The sequence below is a fragment of the Oncorhynchus mykiss genome, chromosome 30, assembly GCF_013265735.2.
Source record: "Oncorhynchus mykiss isolate Arlee chromosome 30, USDA_OmykA_1.1, whole genome shotgun sequence".
Taxonomy (NCBI): domain Eukaryota; kingdom Metazoa; phylum Chordata; class Actinopteri; order Salmoniformes; family Salmonidae; genus Oncorhynchus; species Oncorhynchus mykiss.
In genome coordinates this window covers 18,309,801-18,330,830 of record NC_050570.1, presented here as the reverse complement: position 1 = coordinate 18,330,830, position 21,030 = coordinate 18,309,801, and the positions used below count along the sequence as shown (strand labels likewise).

Here is a 21,030-nt window from a genome sequence, read left to right as displayed (position 1 = left end):
CTAATATAAAACCATTGCTAGAAACTTAAACAGAATGTTCAAATCAATTCAATCCGACCTCAGTAGATGGACTAACATCCATGTTGCTTTAACCAGCAGAATATGTATTGTCAAAATGAAAAATGGCCATGGCTGGATTTTTGTAATTCAATTCTTCCCATGTCTCCCCTTCTGGCTTTTGGGATAAAATCCATAGTGGGATTTAAAAAATGAATAAGGCAATGTAAGTGATCCCAGATTAAATTAAGAGGGAAAGAAGTAGGAGGACTATCTGTACCAAAGTTGAAATTGTATTTCCAGGCACTAGCATTTTGCCCCATCCTAAATTAGTTTAGACTTTATTCTTATGTTCCCTGACTCAGTATATAGAGAAAAATGGTGTCTCCTATTGCCTTGGACTCTTCTTCTACAATTTCCGTGGCTCCGCGGAAATCAAATAACATAAAACAAAAATCCCCTTTCAAAATCCGTCTGTTGGTCCTACTATTGCTCACACAATCTCTATTTTGCGTGACATTTTAAAACAATGTAACTTGATATCAAAATGGCATGCCCATACTCCAATATTTCACAATAATACCTTGCAATATGGAGGGCGGCCTTTTGCATCGACCCAATGGTTCAAATGTGTAATCCGTACCCTTGTTGATATCATGGATAGTAATGGTTTGAAAACATTCCAAGATTGAAATACACATAAACATTAACAGGAAACTTCTTTTTTCTATATTTACAACTTAGGTCAGCAATGCTGTCCCATGGAGTCCCTTGGGAAACCCAAATACCGAACCATCCAATTATGTGAAATATAAATAAATTATCTGGGCTCCCAAAAGGACTGATGTCTATAAACAACTTTTGGAAAGCTCATATTCTGGGCAAGCCATTAAAAAGTATGGGTTAGATCTAAGTGAATCTGAACAACCCTTTATTGGAACAGAATATGGAAACGTGACCATGGCATCCAGTAATCTGAACCATCAATTTATAAACTTTAAGTTTGTTCACAGAATGTATATACCAATGAAATATTTTACGAAGAAATTGGCACCAACTCCCAACTCACTGTTCACTGTGTCCCCTACATCAGGTAGGCACTGCAGTTAAATGCTTCTGGGACAAAGTTACAAAGTTCCTTTCAAAGTACATTAATGTAAATATTCAATGCTTTGCATGTACAGTGCATTTGGAAAGGATTCAGACCTCTTCATTTTTTCACATTTTGTTATGTTACAGCCTTATTCTAAAATTGATTAAATTGTTATTTCTCCTCATCAGTCTACACAAAATACACCATAATGACAAAGAAAAAAGCACATTTGACTTGTCCCAAAGTCACTCCTGTGTTGTCTTGGCTGTGTGCTTAGGGTCATTGTTCTGTTGAAAGGTGAACCTTCACCCAATTCTGAGGTCCTGAGCGCTCTGGAGTAGGTTTTCATCAAGGATCTCTCTGTACTTTGCTCCGTTCATCTGACTAGTGTCCCATTCTCTGTCGCTGAAAAACATCCCCACAGCATGATGCTGCCACCACCATACTTTAACGTAGGGATGGTGCCAGGTTTCCTCCAGACGTGACACTTGTCATTCAGGCCAAAGAGTTCAATCTTGGTTTCATCAGACCAGAGAATCTTGTTTCTCATGGTCTGAGAGTCCTTTAGGTGCCTTTTGGCAAACTCAAAGCGGGCTGTCATATGCCTTTAACTGAGGAGTGGCTTCCATCTGGCCACTCTACCATAAAGGCCTGATTGGTGGAGTGCTGCAGAGATGGTTGTCCTTCTGGAAGGTTATCCCATCTCCATAGAGGAACTCTGGAGCTCTGTCAGAGTGACCATCGGCTTCTTGGTCACTTCCCTGACCAAGTGCCTTCTCCCCCGAATGCTCAGTTTGGCCAGACAGCCAGCTCTAGAAAGAGTCTTGGTGGTTCCAAACTTCTTCCATTTAAGAATGATGGAAGCCACTGTGTTCTTGGGAACCTTCAAGGCTGCAGAAATGTTTTGGTACCCTTCCCGAGATCTTTACCTCGACACAATCCTGTCTCGGCGCTCTACGGACAATTCCTTTGACCTCATTGCTTGGTTTTTGCTCGGACATGCACTGTCAACTGTGGGACCTTATATAGACAGATGTGTGCCTTTCTAAATCATGTCCAATCAATTGAATTTACCACAGGTGGACTCCATTCAAGTTGTAGAAACATCTCAAGGATGATCAATGGAAACAGGATGCACCTGGGCTCAATTGAGTCTCATAGCAAAGGGTCTGAATACTTATGTAAATAAGGTATTTATTTTTCATACATTTGCAAACATTTCTAAAAAGCTGTTTTTGCTTTGTCATTATGGGGTATTGTGTGTAGATGAATGAGGAAAACAATGAATTGAATCCCTTTCAGAAGAAGGCTGTAACGTAACAAAATGTGGAAAAGGGGATGGGGTCTGAATACTTTCCGAATGCACTGTACTATGTTACTTAACGATGATAGTTTCTTGAATCTCCTAATTAATCAGAGACAATTACTGCTGGCAGGCAGCACTGCTGCAAAACAGATGTTGGCTATTAGACGGAAATCACCTCACTCTCTCAATTCAACAGTGGATACAGTTACCACTAGAAGTTCAATCATTAGAATTATCCACAGCGAGATGTTGGGCGTGGAGACTCATTTTTGTTTTTGTTTTCCTTTGCAAACAGGGTTTATTGTTACTTTTTTGATTCTATGATATGATCAAAATGATCAATACTTTATATTTCTGTACCTTTTTTGGGATGTTTTTTTCTTTTTGAGCATTAGCCAACAGGAAAATGCAAACAGAGTATGAGATTGTATGAGTTTGTGTAGTGTACCTGTAGCCCTCCCCAAATAAAACAATTATAAAATAAACATTTTGTCACAACATTTTTTTTTTTTGTTCTATCTTCTGAAAATACCTAATCTTTTGTGACAACTGATGCATCCTCTCTCCTTCAGTGTAAGTGAAAGTGTTGAGTCATTGATCAGTTTGCATGCTGTACAACCCCAGGCAGTATCAGTAGCCTAGTCAAACTGTGTACTGTGCCCAGCTTCGCGTGCTGACAAACGCGAAGTAGACTGCCTGTTCCTGCTCTTGCAAATCTGTGTGGCACCTTCAGCATTCAAATACTAAAATGGCTTGCGTGTTGTTAGGTTTTATTAGTTGAGTGACAACCTATATCATTGGCTAGGTTATTGACATCTATGCACTGCTACCGGAGACACAACTGTCATCTGGCTATAGCCTACCTGCTAAGTCTTACAATATAATTGATTGTTCAGGTTTACCATCAGCAATAGTTTTGGTAGTTTTGCTTTAAACAATCAGTGTATATGGTCATTTTTAAATGTAGAGGGTAAAATTGATAATTTCACAATGAGGACACCAATCACTCTGAATTATGAGGAGCTGCTGTTCTCTCCTTTCCTAGTGAGTAAAGTCTCTCCCTGTTGAACTCAGCTCTGGAACACACACGCACAGACACCCCTCCTCTCATCAGATAGCAGCAGTGTGTTTCCTTTATTTATGCCCTCAGAATATTTTTAATTGTTTAAATAATTAATACAGTGTACCAAAATATATGTTTTATCCAAGCTTTCTGCATTTGGTACTGCGCAGCACAATGCACAAAAGCGGGAAAGTCTCTTGTGTGATTTTTGCATTTTTAACAATTTGAGAATTTGACAGATGTTCTTATTGAGTGTGTGAGAGGGGATGTCTCTGGTGATTGTTGTGGTACAGTCTGTGGATGTGTGTTCTGCTCAGACACAGCTACAGGAGATGTGCTGACTGCAGCACACTGGGAGAAGATGGGAATGGTTTTATTGGGTTGGCTGTGGCAGGGAGGTAGACAGTTTGCTGGGTTTGACTTACAGTATTGTACAGGCCTCATACACACTTGTGCTTAAATCCATACGGACACTATAGTGATCTATAATGTCTATAATCTTACAGTTTTAGCGATTTTTGACAGCTAATGTGAAGCTACGGTCTTGTGTAGTTTTGGGGTGACCTGGAGTCCCTTATCGGTCTATGTACACAGGAACCCACATCTCCCGCGGGCAGCCCCCCTCACTCCCCCCACGGGAACGGTCTGGACCGGGCCCCCACCCTGAGGAAGGAGTTACCAGGGTCCCCCAGGAGCCCCGGAGAGGTCCCGTCCTCCCCCCTACCATGCAGCCCCACACCGGGCAAGGCCAAGGACCCAGCACAGGTATTATACATTCGTTGTCAAGCATTAACATTGTGCCCAACATCAACAAATGAGAGAACTATCCCTTACTTATCTGTATGAAGTTGTATCATGACTGTATCTCGTTACCTCTCTTTAGGTGGAGAAGTCTGGGTCTTCGTTGTCTAAGTCGAGCACCCCGTCCCCGTCTCACCATGAGGCTCTTACCCCCGGCCCCGCCGGCCCCAGTACGTCCTGCCTTCGCCTGGTCAGCAGGGCTGCCTCCTCCGCTGACCCCCTGGGTGAGTCACACACCTGTCTGTCTTGTCTGTCTTTCATACCTTCTGTCTGTGCCCCTGCTATTATACCCCTGCTATACCATCCTATTAATCTATTGTGATCATATAGCCATGTAATACCATAATTATACTTTTAATCTGCTCATAATACCATTATAACTCACCACTACTCCCTACTGTGATAATGTGCTCCTGTGGTACGGTTGATCAGCCAAAAGCAATGAAGACATGTTATAGTATAAGATATCACCAACACAACTCTCCGTAGACCCCATCTGTCTGACCTCTCTGGTCCTCAGTGACGTAAAATGTTCTCATCCACCCTATCTTCACCCCCCTCCCCCTAGCTCTCCGCAGTCCTCTGTCTGTGCCCCCCAGTTTGTACCCAGCTCAATTTGGGGGGGTGTCCCACGCAGGCGTCAATGGGGAGCTAGCCAGTCCCGGGGGCTTCTCGCCCCAGATCAGCGCTGCCACCAGCGCCTACACCCGCAGCCCCTTGGTGAGTTCTTTAGCACACCTCACTCACCTCTCTGTTTAAAACAGGTGTCCACAACTCCAGACCTCAAGGGCTGCATTGTCTATCGTCTTTGTCTCTTCCTGGCACTTAATTGATCAATTATGTCCCAAATTGGCCAGTTAGTGCACCCACCTGGTTGCCCGGGTGTGAATCAATTACTAATTATAAGGAAACAAATCAAGTCTAAACACTGTGGCCCTGAAGCATGAAAGATATGCATCACTGGTTTATCACTGGTAGGAACTGGTTTGAAAGCCTATGTTGGTTGAATCTGATAAGATTAGGATTTACTGAGATTGAACTGTTACAACACCAGATTATTATTTTAGTAATCCTCCTCATGTCTTGGTCCTCCTCCTAGGCTCTCCAGGTGGCATATGAGTCTCGGTCCCACCTCAGAGCCCCAGGGCTGTCCTCCTCACTGCCTGGTGGATCCTCTGGGGGAAAACCGTATGTCGCTCCTCTCCTCCATCCAAACATAGAGAACTGTTGTTGTTGTTGTTTTAGCTGGGGCAAGCAGCAAGCTCTCCCAATTTAGATATAAAATTACACAACAACCTTGGCGTCGCTATGCTATTGATCGTAGGGCCGGGACGATACCAGTATCGCAATATTTTTTATGAAGCAAACCAAACTCTTTGGTCCTTTAAAAACCTGCTCTATGTAAAATATTGTGTGTTATAGCTTGGAAAATAAATAAATGTGACTTTTGATGACAACATATTGATGTTTGTTTCCATCATTAGGTCTGTTTCCTAAAGAAGTTCAATCCGCGTTGTGTTTTGTTCCCTTGCCCACGATACTAACGTTCTCAATACTGGTATTGTCCCGGCCCCAACTGATTGGCCATTGGAAATAGCACTCTTACTCTGGCCTCTGTAACACAATCTTCCCTTTTGCATTCTGCCAACGGCTATTGTGTAAAAACAATTAGCAAGGTTTGGGTGAATATTTCTCAGTTGCCATTCCCATTGCAGTGTTGACAGTCTTCAATGCTTTTGCATGACTGTTTGTAATAATATACAGATTTCTATTTCAGTGGATGGCACTCGTTCCATTTTCTCCTACTTCCCTCCCTCTGTTTACCTCCTCTCTCTCACCAGTGCCTACTCTTTTCATGTAAGTGCGGATGGACAGATGCAGCCGGTGCCTTTCCCTCCAGACGCCCTGCTGGGCCCGGGCATCCCGCGGCACGCCCGGCAGATCCACACTCTGAACCATGGAGAGGTGGTGTGTGCCGTTACCATCAGCACCTCCACACGCCACGTCTACACCGGCGGCAAGGGGTGTGTCAAGGTGTGGGACATCAGCCAGCCTGGCAGCAAGAGTGCCATGGCCCAGCTCGACTGTCTGGTGAGTGGACACAAACTTTAAAAGGCTTAACCAATCATATTGATTGTTTTATCTGTTCAATACATATGTTCTCTCTTTCCACCAATCAGAACAGGGATAACTACATCCGCTCATGTAAGATTCTCCCTGATGGGCGGACACTCATCGTTGGAGGCGAGGCTAGCACACTGTCAATCTGGGACTTGGCCACACCCACTCCCCGCATCAAGGCGGAGTTGACGTCTTCTGCCCCGGCCTGCTACGCTCTGGCCATTTCCCCCGACAACAAGGTCTGCTTCTCCTGCTGCAGCGACGGAAACATTGTAGTCTGGGACCTGCACAACCAGACCCTGGTTAGGTAAGGAGAGGAGAGGAGAGGAGAAGGGGGTAAGGAGGAGAGGGGGATAAATAGGAAGTTAGGAGGGGTAGAGAGGGGGGGGGACATCAGGGTCTGGGACCTGCACAGCAGGGCAGCAGAAGAGAGGAGGGTAGAGGGGGAGGAGAGTGCATAAGAGTAGAGTGAGAGGGTAGGGCAGGAGAGTGTAGAGGAGGGGAGCAGGGTAGAGGGGAAGAGAGCAGGGCAGTGGGCTAGATGACTATGGATCACATCTGAATGGCTCTGGGTTGATGTTGATTGTATCTCTGTGCTCCCCAGGCAGTTCCAGGGCCACACTGACGGGGCCAGCTGTATTGACATCTCCAACGATGGGACCAAACTGTGGACGGGGGGGCTGGACAACACAGTACGCTGCTGGGACCTGAGAGAGGGACGACAGCTGCAGCAGCACGACTTCACCTCACAGGTACTGATGAAACACCTGAGACGTTGTGACTAGCTAACGCTAGGTATGACCAACTCAGGACTGTCTTTCTGAGAAGACTTCACCTTAATATGATAGTGTACCTATCAGCCTCTATTTCAGACCAGTCACTCTGCTCCTCTCTGTTGTATCATATCTCCATGATGATGCAGATGATAATCTTTGTCAGATGAGCTTCGTTCAGTCGTGTAATGAGCTTTCTCTCTCTCTCTCTCTCGTCTCTTTCCTCTCTCTCTCATCCTCTCCCTCCCTCCAGATCTTTTCTTTGGGCTACTGTCCTACAGGAGAGTGGCTGGCAGTGGGCATGGAGAGCAGTAATGTAGAAGTGCTGCATGTCTCCAAACCAGACAAGTACCAGCTGCACCTCCATGAGAGCTGTGTGCTCTCCCTCAAGTTTGCCTCCTGTGGTACGTACAAGCTCAGAACTCTGACTGACACTATCCTAACTTGCATAATTATGCTAATGAGATGTATAGTGGTTGGATACATCAGCTAACTCTGAAGTATAACGTGTGTGTGTTTCAGGCAAGTGGTTTGTGAGCACAGGGAAGGACAATCTGCTGAATGCATGGAGGACGCCATATGGAGCCAGTATTTTCCAGGTGAGAGAGAGAGAGGCAGGATAGCCCTCTGGCTAATACTCATATGGTATTGTACCGTCAGTGAACCAAACACTAACCCTATCCCACGACCAACACCAATCCATAGCCCAATCTTCTAATATTCTCCTGTTCCCATCAGTGTGTGTGTGAGTGAGAGCACTGGCATAGCACAACCCCCCGCAGCCCCTGGGGTGTTGGGGGCCCCCTGGTTTTCCATCAGCCCCATGGCAAAATGTGTAGAATTTCAGGAAATTAGCTATAAAACTGCAACATTTTCTCTCAGCTGCATGGCAAAATGTGTAGAATAGCATTAGATTAGCTTTAGAACAGCAACATTCACTCTCTGCCCCATGGCAAAAGGTATAGAATAGCATGAGATTAGCTATAGAACTGCAAATTCTCTCTCTGGCAAAATGAAATGTGTAGAATTGAAGGAAGTTAGCTTCTTCCCACTGAGAGTGAGGGTGGGACAGAGGTTGAAAGACAAGTTGTTTATCACAGATATGATTCAAGGTGACTTTCTGGGCTTTATCAGACAGAACAGACTGCATCACACACACACTTTAGGCTTTATCTATGCGGTATGTATGAGTGTGATGAGCTACAGGAAGACCATTTAAAGGGGAGATATTGTGTTGTGTGTGGGAGGGAGGCAGTATGGCTGTCATTGCTGTTTGCTAGTCTAGTGCAGGGAGGGAGGAATCTGCAGCCTTGGCTGGTGTCTCCTTAGAGCTCTGATGAGCACAGATGCTATCTTTATTATCCAAATGCCCCTCAGTTCCCTCTACATGACGTCTCACAATCTCCCTCTCTATCTCTGTGTCTCTCTCACACTATGATACCCTTTTCAGACATATGGAATGTGGCACCTTGAAAGCACCTCGGCTACGGCATGTTTGTTTGTCTGTAAGGGTACAAATACAACAGCTTTTGAAATGCTGACACGGAACCTTCTCTGGAAATTCGAAGTGCCACTAAAATGGCCATTTTACTTGTCTATAAAGGAATGCCACTTCTAAAGTGGGACAAACATCAATCATTAGGCGAACTGTAAATAATAATCTTGAGATGCCTGCTCGTAACCTGCCTGCCTGCTGCCTGCGCGCAGACCACTCTCCTAAATATTTTTGTTAAAATTCATTAAATACTGTGACTTTTAGTAGAAAGAAAACACATCTAGCTTCCCCTCCATAAAAAAACAGCATAAAAACAACACAGCAATCAGGAACGTTTATTGTCGTCAGGGAAACAATACAGAACATTCTATGCCGGAGCAGAATTCTACTGTCTGAAAAGGTACAGATGCTTCTGATGGTGCACTTTTTAAAATTGTCTTAAAAGGTTATCAGTTGTTGCTATCGAAACGTTACTGTAGTGGCGTTCTGTCTATAAAGGGTATTATTCTGCTACTTCCTCTCTTGCTTTCTTTCTCTTGCTCGCTTTTACTCCCGATTCATCTCGCTCTCTCTCTTTCTCTCTCACATGTACATACACAAACCCCTTTCTCCTCCCTCCAATTGCTCTCACTCAACACTACCTCATCCCTTGTACCGATCCATCCTCTCTCCCTCCTCCCCGTCTCTCTGTAGTGTGAGCGTGTCTGTCAGTCAACATGGCCTCTCTCACCAATGGCCTGCTGATTGACAGCCTTGGTGATATGAACCTGTCATGTGGAGGAGAGAGGGGATGCAAGGAGGAGGATGAGATTGAAAGAGGGGGAGAGTGGAGGGAGAGAAGAAGGGGGAGAAGTGGGAGGAGGTAGAGGTTTAAAGGAGGGATGGATTGAGAGAGGAGCCGTGCTAGTAGGGAGCCATCTGGGGATAGGATCATAGGTCTGATGCAGACAGAGACGGATCCTGGTGGAGACAGAATAGAGGTACAGTAGTAGGGATTGTTTATTCAGTTATTGTAGAGAAAGTCAGCTCCCTGTATTTCTGTGGTTCTGAAAGCTGTGATTAGTGATGCTGAGAGCACAGCTGAACCACGTAGGGTTAAAAGGATAATCCACCTACCAGAAGTGAAACATGAAACTCCTGTCAGTTTGAGGATAGTGTATGTTCTATGAGTGTGTAAAATAACTATTTTCACCATGATTTAACTTCTAAGTGGTCCGTCTATGAAATCATGAAATCGTGTAGGAACTTGTCAAACCTATAAGGTTCTAATCACTGGAGATAGGGGATAAGACAATATCACATTTCATAACGCTTAAAAAAATGTATGTGCTCACTACTGTAAGTTGCTCTGGATAAGAGTGTCTGCTAAATGACTAAAATGTAAATATAAAACAGTTACCTGCACTCCAGATCGCCAGATCAGCCAATAGATGGTATGGGCATACTTGTCTAGAACAGGGGTTCTCAAAGTGGGGTCTGCAGAGGTACTGCGGCCAGATCTCAATATATATATATTTTTTATACGCTTTTTTATATTTTATTATACATTGCATTTTTTAATGAATATTACTAACAGATTAAACTACTTTTGGCCAAGGGATCTGTGGAATATGTTTTTAAAGTGTGTAATAATTAGAGGTCGAACGATTAATCGGAATGGCCAATTAATTAGGGCCGATTTCAAGTTTTCATAACAATCAGAAATCTGTATTTTTGGACACCAATTTGGCCGATTTTTTTTTTTTACACCTTAATTTAAATCTTTATTTAACTAGGCAAGTCAGTTAAGAACGCATTCTTATTTTCAATGACAGCCTAGGAACGGTGGGTGAACTGCCTTGTTCAGGGGCAGAACGACAGATTTTTACCTTGTCAGCTCGGGGGATTCAATCTTGCAACCTTACAGTTAACTAGTCCAACGCTCTAACCACCTGATTACATTGCACTCCACGAGGAGCCTGCCTGTTATGCGAATGCAGTAACACAAGGTAAGTTTCTAGCTAGCATTAAACTTATCTTATAAAAAACAATCAATCATAATCACTAATTAACAACACATGGTTGATGATATTACTAGTTTATCTAGCGTGTCCTGCATTGCATATAATTGATGCGGTGCGTATTAATGCCTTTCTTAAAATCAATACACAGAGGTATATATTTTTAAACCTGCATATTTAGCTAAAAGAAATCCAGGTTAGCAGGCAATATTAGCCAGGTGAAATTGTGTCACTTATCTTGCATTCATTGCACGCAGAGTCAGTGTATATGCAGTTTGGGCCACCTAATTTGTCAGAATTTTACGTAATTATGACATACCATTGAAGGTTGTGCAATGTAACAGGAATATTTAGACTTATGGATGCCACCCATTAGATAAAATACGGAACGGTTCCGCATTTCACTGAAAGAATAAACATCTTGTTTTTGAGATGATAGTTTCCAGATTCGACCATATTAATGACCTATGGCTTGTATTTCTGTGTGTTATTATGTTATAATTAAGTCTATGATTTGATAGTGCAGTCTGACTGAACGATGGTAGGCACCAGCAGGCTCGTAAGCATTCATTCAAACAGCACTTTCTGCGTTTTGCCAGCAGCTCTTCGCTGTGCTTCAAGCATTGCGCTGTTTATGACTTCAAGCCTATCAACTCCCGAGATTAGGCTGGTGTAACCGATGTGAAATGGCTAGCTAGTTAGCGGGGTGCGCGCTAATAACGTTTCAAACGTCACTCGCTCTGAGACTTGGAGTGGTTGTTCCCTTGCTCTGCATGGGTAACGCTGCTTCGAGGGTGGCTGTTGTCGTTGTGTTCCTGGTTCGAGCCCAGGTAGGGGCGAGGAGAGGGACGGAAGCTATACTGTTACACTGGCAATACTAAAGTGCCTATAAGAACATCCAATAGTCAAAGGTTAATGAAATACAAATGGTATAGAGGGAAATAGTCCTATAATTCCTATAATAACTACAACCTAAAACTTCTTACCTGGGAATATTGAAGAGTCATATTAAAAGGAACCACCAGCTTTCATATGTTCTCATGTTCTGAACAAGGAACTTAAACTTTAGCTTTTTTACATGGCACATATTGTATTTTTACTTTCTTCTCCAGCACTTTGCTTTTGCATTATTTAAACCAAATTGAACGTTTCATTATTTATTTGAGGCTAAATTGATTTTATTGATGTATTATATTAAGTTAAAATAAGTGTTCATTCACTATTGTTGTAATTGTAATTATTACAAATCAATTTCAAAAACGGTTGATTAATCAGTATTGGCTTTTTTTGGTCCTCCAATAATCGGTATCGGTGTTGAAAAATCATAGTCGGTCAACCTCTAGTAATACAAAACAATGTAATATTATTAATCTACAATGTATGTCTTTAACCCTGGGCAACATGGGCCTGGCTCACAGGGATATGTGTATCCATAGTACTCCTAATTATCCACTTTTCAACTCAATACTATTCCCCCAATGTTTTTAAAAATTTTTTAAAATGCACTGTAATTTAAGCTTTAAAACTGCAATGTTTTCTCTTTGCCTCATGGCAAAATGTGTAGAATAGCAGGAAATTAGCTTGAAAAGTGCAAAGAGGCAGGCTTTTCAAATGTTCTCTCCCTGGGCCCGAGACCTGGTTTGTCTAGCCATGGATTTCAGACGTCATAGTAAAACTCCTTATAGGCTATCAGAACGCACTCGAGTTGTGTTCTGATTATGAGGGGTCCCTGATGAATTTGCTATCACAAAAGGGGTCCCCGGCCACAAAAGGCTTGAGATCCCCTTGGTCTAGAACAGTTCCATCCGCTTGTTTCGTCATGACAAAGTATATATCTCGCTTAGATGTGCTCAATCTAAACAGTGTACCAAATTATTCATATCAGTTTTTCCATCAAGTACCATTATGCAATCAGGGTTGCCATGACCATATTTGCCTTGAAAACAATGTCACGGGTGAAAATGTATTGATTGCATAGTCACTTTAACTATACATTCATGTACATACTACCTAAATTGGCCTGACCAACCAGTGCTCCCGCACATTGGCTAACCGGGCTATCTGCATTGTGTCCCACCACCTGCCAACCCCTCTTTTTACGCTTCTGCTACTCTCTGTTCATCATATATGCATAGTCACTTTAACGATACCTACATGTACATACTACCTCAATAAGCCTGACTAACAGGTATATATATATATATATATATATATATATATATATATATATATATAGCCTTGCTACTCTTTTTTTCATGTCTTTTTACTATTGTTTTATTCTTTACCTACCTACCTACACACACACACACCTTTTTTTCCCACACAAATGGTTAGAGCCTGTAAGTAAGCATTCGGCACATGTGACAAATAAACTTTGAATTGATTTGATGATTGTGGGTTTTTGGGCTACTTCTAAATTGCACTGCGTCAGCCATGACATTTCTCATAATAAAAAAAAAAAAGGTATTATTTTCACTGTGACAGTGCTGCTGCTGCTGACTATCATGCAGTGAGGCAGGCTGTTGCTGATTGAGTGAGTGGGGGGCAGGGCCAGAGAGGTGTGTGTCGGCCCTCCATTTGCACGTTCCCGTGCGTCTCCGCCCTATGCACAAGTGCCCCAAAACTGGGGGAGTGAAAATTATGGAGGGTGTAGGTAGGGGCTAATTAGACACTGCGATAATCACTTTGACCGAGCCAGCAACGTTGCAGGCTTCAGAGCGAAGTTTAATCTCATAAATCAAATCAAATGTTACTTGTCACATGCTCTGAATAAAACAGGTGTAGACCTAACAGTGAAATGCTTACTTACAAGCCCTTAACCAACAATGCAGTTTTAAGAAAAATAAGTGTTAAGTACATTTTGTGACATCGTGGCTACCCTCTCCTTACTCATCAACTCCAGGTGTGACGCCATTGAGAAAATGGTAGGCGCGAAGGCTTGAAAAAGACTGTGGAGTTTGCATGTGGTGAAATCAAGGATGTGAAAACGAGAGTGGTAAAAGTTGAAAAAAGGGTGGAAAGGGTGGAAAAGAATAACAATGTCTACCATAGACGGCTCACTGATCTGGAACAATACACAAGAAGATGGAACCTGAGACTCTACGGCTTGCCAGAAGTGGAGAATGAAGATGTGTGAGGAGAGGCTATCCGCATCTGCCAAGAAGTTTTGCCTGCAGAGAAGAACAGAGTTGGTGATAGCATCGAAGTTGTGCATCGCCTCGGCAAGAAGCAACAGAAAAACGATTCAAGACCTAGGGGTATCAGCATCTTCTTCACTGCCAGATTCTATAGGGATGCTGTCTAGAAAGCTGCTAGGAAGAACGCCTTCCTTCAGAGCCATGGTATGCATTTTACCGAGCATATCAGCCCAGAGGACATAGAAAGAAGGAACAAGTTGTGGCCAACGGTCAAGATCACGAAATGAGGGGAAGGCTGCTTACTTCGTCGGAGGACGAGGTTTCATCAACGGTTCAGAAATCCATATTCCTCCCTAAAATCTCACTAGAAGGAACAGGTTGATGGGTTCAGCCATGGTATTCTCATTTTCCTTATGTTGTTTACCTAACAAGCATCAGGTGACTATTTTTCAGGAATACATAGGTATTTCAATTTATTAGTTTGTTCTTGTATGACCAGAAGACCTATTTTGTTTACAAACTTACGAAGAAGACTGAAAGCTGTATTTATTTTTGATGTATACAGTAACTAAGATACTGTTTTAAAGGGCATACAGGTCTGCTATGACTTTACACGGTTATTGTTCTATTTAGTTATTAATACTTATTTCCAAAAAAGGTCTTAGGGACGTTTATATGTAAAACTTTTTTTATTAAATTATTTTATGATCAGCTTTCATATGCACTTAAAATGGTAGGTACCCTTTAATTTAAATTATTATTTGTTATTTTATTTCTCAGAATAGTTCCTGATTACACTAAAGAGGGTTTTTAGTCTCTCTTACTACAAGAACCCTTGGTTTGGTCTTGAACATAATTTCCAGTTGAGTTGAATTTCAAAGCCAGATAACGTCTAGCTCAAAGGTTATGGAATAAGCTATTTTGACTTTAAATTGACTTAAATGGTGCAGATCTCGGTTCCTTATCGTTTACTTTCACTGATCCTACGTCTGACTCATCCTACTACAGTTTATACTTTTATATAATCTTTGTTGTTTTGTCTTTGTCTATAGTTTTTCTTAGTGCTAGGGGGTTACGAAACAGTGTGATGCGCAAGGCCTTATTTCTATTTGCTAAACCATTTCGAACAGATTTTTGTTTTTTTCAAGAGTCTCACTCAATTTCGGCTGATGCCAACTTCTGGAGGTCACAGTGGGGCAACGATATTTGGCTTTCCCATGGATCTGAACGCTCCGCCGGTGTCACTACAATGAAAAATACCTTTGGTGGTAATATTCTACACTCGGAATGTGACCCCTCTGGTCACTTTATTTGTCTTGTGATCGATTACAATGACATTACACTCATTACTGTAAACTTCTACGGGTACAACACCAAACATGAGAATGATGAGTTACTTAAATCTATAGAGAAACATATACTTCATTGGTTATCTAAATTTCCCAATTCGTTATTATTGATAGGAGGGGACTTTAACATTACTATAGATAATTCAACTGATAGATGGCCCCCAGGTAGGCCAACCAATCAGAATTTGGGTTTAATACTTTTTATGGAAAAGTTTGATCTTACTGATATATGGAGAGAGAGGTTTCCGGCAGACAGATCATTCACTTGGAGTAACAAAACAGGTTCCAGACAATCCAGAATAGATTTTTGGCTTAAATCCAAATGTATTGATAGTGAGTGTGTTACTAGAAATATTTGTACTACTCCCCTCACAGACCATAGGGCCATTTACATTGATATCAAAATATTTAACCCTGATATTAACCTTGGTAGAGCATCCTTCCCGGAAGCTAAATAGCTCATTATTAAATAATGATATAGTTAAATTTGAGGTTAAAGATCTGCTCTCACACTTTTGGGAAAGGGCTTGTGAAGAAAAATCTTATTGCAAGAACTGGGAGCTCTTTAAATTTGAGGTGTCCAAATACCTTAGAAAATATGGTAGTAATCTTGCTAAGACCAGAAGAGCTGAGGAGGAAAAGGTGATCATTAAGATAACTTCCCTTTCTCAGTGGTCCACAGCCGGCCTCTCGGGGGAGGAGAAGATGGAACTAATTGAGTTACAAAATAAACTGGATAATATATAAATTAAAAGCAGAAGGAGCCTTTATTAGATCTAGGAAAAAATGTATTGAGGAGGGAGAACAGAATTCACCCTATTTCTTTAGACTTGAGAAATTTCTCTCTAAAAATAACACTATCCGTAAGTTAAACATTGATGGTGTTATTACAGATGACCAAAAATTAATCGCTAAATACTGTAGCAATTTTTACAGAAAATTGTATAGCTCTACGTACTGTCAGGAATCTACAAATATGTTTTTTAACTCACTGAATAATGTTCACTCTATCAGTGATATAGAATCTAAACAGTGTGATGAACCCATCAAAGTTGAAGAGATTCTAACATCTATCAAACATCTAAAGAACAATAAATCACCAGGTGTTGATGGAATTACATCAGAATTCTACAAATTATTTTCTGAACAAGTAGCTCCCTTCCTATTTGAAGTCTTTTTAGAGAGTATTAAAAACAATGTTCTCCCTCCTACAATGAGTCAGGGGTTAATAACACTGATACCTAAGCCTAAAAAAGAAGTGCTGCTCATCGATAACTGGCGTCCAATTTGTCTTCTTAATAATGACTATAAGATAATGACTATAAGCCTTACTACTTGCAAAAATAATTAAAGAAGTCCTGGATGCAATCATTGATGAAACACAGTCTGGCTTCATGAAGAACAGACATATTTCTAACAATGTCAGACTAGTATTAGACGTACTTGACTACTCAGACCTAATAACTGAGGATAGTTTCATATTATTTTTAGATTTTTATAAAGCATTTGACACAGTAGAGCATCAGTTTCTCTTCCACTCCATTGAGAGACTTGGCTTTGGGGATTTGTTCTGTAAGACTCTCTATGCAAATGGTAACAGCTCTATCAAATTTAAATATGGCACCTTGAGTTAAAGAGAGGAATTAGGCAAGGTTGTCCTATTTCTCCTTACCTGTTTTTATTAATCACCCAACTTCTTGCAAATTCTTTAAATATTAGTCCTGTACAAGGTATTTCCACAGCCAGCTGGCTGATGATACTACACTTTTTCTGAACGACGCTAACCAAATTCCCATATCGATCAATGTGATACAATCCTTTTCCAAAGCATCTGGTCTATATCTTAACATGAATAAATGTGAACTCATGCCTGTCAAAGATTGTGTGACACCTTCATATTATGGTATTCCAGTAAAAGAAGAACTTACATATTTAGGCATAACCATTACAAAGGATCAGAAGTCTAGAGGCTTACTAAATTTGAACCCTCTTATTAAAAAAACCCAGAAGAAGCTAAATCAATGGCTACAGAGGGACTTATCTTTAAAAGGTAATAGTCCTAATAACCAAGGCCGAAGGTATCTCTAGACTAACATACAGTGCTCTATCTTTATATCTTGACAGTAAAATAAGCAAGGAGATAGACCAGATGCTTTTCAACTTTCTGTGGAGAAACCGTACCCATTACATTAGGAAAACTGTTGTAATGAACACTTATGAGAATGGTGGACTGAATTTTCTGGACTTTACTACTTTAAATAATACTTTTAAGATCAATTGGATAAAACAATTCCTAAGAAGACCCACTTCTATCTGGAATTTTATTCCCCATGTCTTCTCTACTTTTGCTGGCCATAACTGTTGTTTTGCAATTATAATATTGACAATATTCCATTGAAACTTTCTGCTTTTCATCGGCAGGTTTTCTTGTCATGGTCCTTAATTTATAAACACAATTTTTCTCCACACAGATATTATATATGGAATAATCGGGATATATTGTATAAAAAATACTTCTTTGTTTTTAGAATATTGGTTCTGAAATAATATCCTATTGGTGAGCCAACTGGTAAATGCAGAGGGTATTTTACTCAGTTATAAGGAATTCTTATCACTTTACAAGGTCCCTGTAACACCTAAAGATTTTGCAATTGTTTTAGATGCCATTCCCTCAGGTGTTGCTATATTATTCAGGAACGTGTCAAGACCTGACCCTCCGAGCCTACCTTCTATTGACCCTGTTGACTCATCAGTAGGAAAGATTTGTTTCTCTTTTGGTCCATTCAACAACAGAGCGATACGAACCTTGTTTCAGCAGGATGTTGTATCTATACCTTATGTCATGCCTTATTGGAATGGATTTATTGATTATATCTGTTGGGGAAAAAAATGTGGGATGTTTCCACACACATACCTACTTGTTAACAAAATTAAGGAAGTTTCCTTTAAAATGATTCATAAATATTATCCTGCCAACCACTATATGAAGAAGTTTAAGGAAAACATCAACTCAAATGGCTCCTTTTGTAATGACCACCCAGAAACAGTGTTTCATCTTTTTTGGCATTGTATGCCTGTAAGGAAACTGTAGGTTTATAATTGAACACATTTATGAAGATTTTACACTATTGTGGAGAGATGTACTGTTTGGATTTACATACAATAGAAATAAGCTGAAACATTATGTAATTAATTTCTTTATTCTTTTGGCCAAATTTCATGTACACAAATGTAAATTTACAAACAGAAAACCACATTTTCATACCCCACAGAAATAAATTGAACTGTATTTTAAGACGGTTAAAGGCTCTACTAACAAAAAAGCTGGTATAATTGTATGTATATGTATGTCCCTTAAGGTCCTTGTGTAATTATAATGTGATATTGTACCCCCAAGGTCGATTGTCCATTGTTTGTAATATATGTATGCTTGTGTTCCCTCATGTGCTTTATGCATTGATTTGTTGTTAATAAAATATATATATATTAGAAAAAAAGCTTGTGCAGGCCTTCAAATAAAAACAATTTAAAAAATTTAAACAGCACTAGCTAGCTAATATGACGTTTCCAAAAATATATGTGACAACTCCTCTCTTGCTGCGAAAAAAAATAAGGTCATAGTTTTCAGGCCTTTTGATCGGGTTTTGTGTAGTCATTCGCCGGAGAATTTAGCTAGACCTGGCAACCCTAAACCCAACACGCCTTGTGTGTCTGTGTGAAAGGGCCGTTGTTACCATAGCAACGTCTTCACCCTGGGCTCTGAGGTAGACTGAGAGGAACTACAAGTTGAACATGGTTGAGATTGTAGACTCGTAAATTGCAGTTTCTTTAGGTGATTTTACAGGTAGCTAGCTACTTCGCATGCTGATATTGACGTTGGTATTATTGTGTGTAGCTACGTTTGCTGACTAGTAGATACCTAGCTAACTAGCCAGTGGGTTTTGTAGTCGACTTGATCTGCAACAGATTTCCACAACGATTTTCACATGTTGCTACTAACCTTGTTATAACGACAAAATGAGTAATTTGTCAACAAAAATATTGTTCTCACATATTCGTTATTTAACTCTGTAATCATAGGAATTTGTGGTTTTAGGTGGATTGTTCCTTTAAGAACCTGGTTTGACTTTTTGAAATGTTTATTTAACTAGGCAAGTCAGTTAAGAACAAATTCTTATTTATAATGACGGCCTAACCTGGACGACGCTGGGCCAATTGTGCACCGCCCTATGGGACTCCCAATCACAGCCGGTTGTGATACAGCCTGGAATCAAACAAGGGTCTGTAGTGATGCCTCTAGCACAGAGATGCAGTGCCTTTGACCACTGCGCCACTCAGGAGACATCACTCTGCCGATCAGATGAAGAAGAATAAAAGTTACAGGTAGTCTGTTATAAAACATGTATTGTGTAGCAATTACTGTTACTGGAATTATCTAAAACCCTTGTAATGACTTGGTCATTTTCAAAAAAGTAGAGAATGGTCAATAATACACCAGAAAGACCATAATATATTATTTACTATTCCGATTGTGTCCAAACAAAAACATGTTATTTTGTGCCCTATTTTGATTCAATTAATACATCTAGGCGGTAATCAGTGAGGCTGGTGGGAGGAGCTATTGGAGGACAGGCTTGTTGTAATGCCTGGAATGGAATAGAGTCAAACATGTGGTACCGATCCAATAATCCATTTCAGCCAATACAATGAGCCTGTCCTCCTATAGCTCCTCCCCACCAGCCTCCTCTGAAAATACACACTAGTGTTATTAGGGCATTTTGAGCTATAAGGAGCCAACTCTGTAGTGGACCAACATAGAGACAAGCCTGGTTTATACCTAGTGCTTATGTAACAGTATAGCGTCCGTCCCTCTCCTCGCCCCTACCTGGGCTCAAACCAGGGACCCTCTGCACACATTGACAACAGCCACCCTCGAAGTATCATTACCCATCGCTCCATAAAAGCCACGGCCCCTGCAGAGCAAGGGGAACAACTACTTCAAGGTCTCAGAGCGAGTGACATCACTGATTGTAAAGCTATTAGTGCGCACCCAGCTAACTGGCTATCCATTTCACATCGGTTACACTTACATGCGTCCTTTGTCCAGATATTCTTTCAAAATTATTTATTTATTTTAAAGACATGATTTTAGAGGGAGGGATAATGATGATTTAAATGGTTTCACTGTCCAGATCCATCTACACAATGTGTCTGGATATCTTACAGGAGGTGGTCAGGAAGACCTGATCACTATTTTTTATTTCCCCTTTATTTAACCAGATAGGCTAGTTGAGAACACGTTCTCATTTGCAACTGCGACCTGGCAAAGATAAAGCAAAGCAGTGTGACACAGACAACACAGTTACACATGGAGTAAACAATAAACAAGCCAATAACACAATAAACAAGTTAATGACACAGTAGAAAAAATAAAGTCTATATACAGTGTGTGCAAAAGGCATGAGGAGGTAGGCAATAAATAGGCCATAGGAGCGAATAATTACAATTTAGCAGATTAACACTGGAGTGATAAATGAGTAGAGATACTGGTGTGTAGAGATACTGGTGTGCAAAAGAGCAGAAAAGTAAATAAAACAAAAACAGTATGGGGATGAGGTAGGTAGATTGGGTGGACTATTTACAGATGGACTAGGTACAGCTGCAGCGATCGGTTAGCTGGTCAGATAGTTGATGTTTAAAGTTGGTGAGGGAAATAAAAGTCTCCAACGATTTTTGCAATTCGTTCCAGTTAAATGAGGTGTTAGCTTTGGGGATGATCAGTGAGAGATATATATATATATATATATATAATATACTACAATCAGTTTAATGCATATTTTAATCATCTACACCTGTCTGAAAATGTGGGCACAATCAGAATGTGGACAAAGGACA

The 21,030-nt window shown here is 40.9% G+C and overlaps 1 protein-coding gene across 6 annotated transcripts in view; it reads left to right on the top strand.

Annotated features, from left to right (window-relative positions):
• LOC110521464 (transducin-like enhancer protein 4) overlaps positions 1 to 21,030 on the top strand; it is an 83,519-nt gene that overhangs the window by 61,725 nt on the left and 764 nt on the right. For 4 of the 6 annotated variants that reach the window (XM_036968876.1, XM_036968877.1, XM_036968873.1 and 1 more), the window contains 9 exons: positions 4,054 to 4,224; positions 4,343 to 4,484; positions 4,829 to 4,980; positions 5,360 to 5,448; positions 6,102 to 6,351; positions 6,441 to 6,688; positions 6,986 to 7,133; positions 7,408 to 7,558; positions 7,677 to 7,753. In XM_036968876.1, the coding sequence (XP_036824771.1) occupies positions 4,054 to 4,224; positions 4,343 to 4,484; positions 4,829 to 4,980; positions 5,360 to 5,448; positions 6,102 to 6,351; positions 6,441 to 6,688; positions 6,986 to 7,133; positions 7,408 to 7,558; positions 7,677 to 7,753 (1,428 nt within the window). The remainder of the gene's footprint in view (positions 1 to 4,053; positions 4,225 to 4,342; positions 4,485 to 4,828; positions 4,981 to 5,359; positions 5,449 to 6,101; positions 6,352 to 6,440; positions 6,689 to 6,985; positions 7,134 to 7,407; positions 7,559 to 7,676; positions 7,754 to 21,030) is intronic. The other 2 variants (XM_036968878.1, XM_036968875.1) reach the window with 2 other exon arrangements.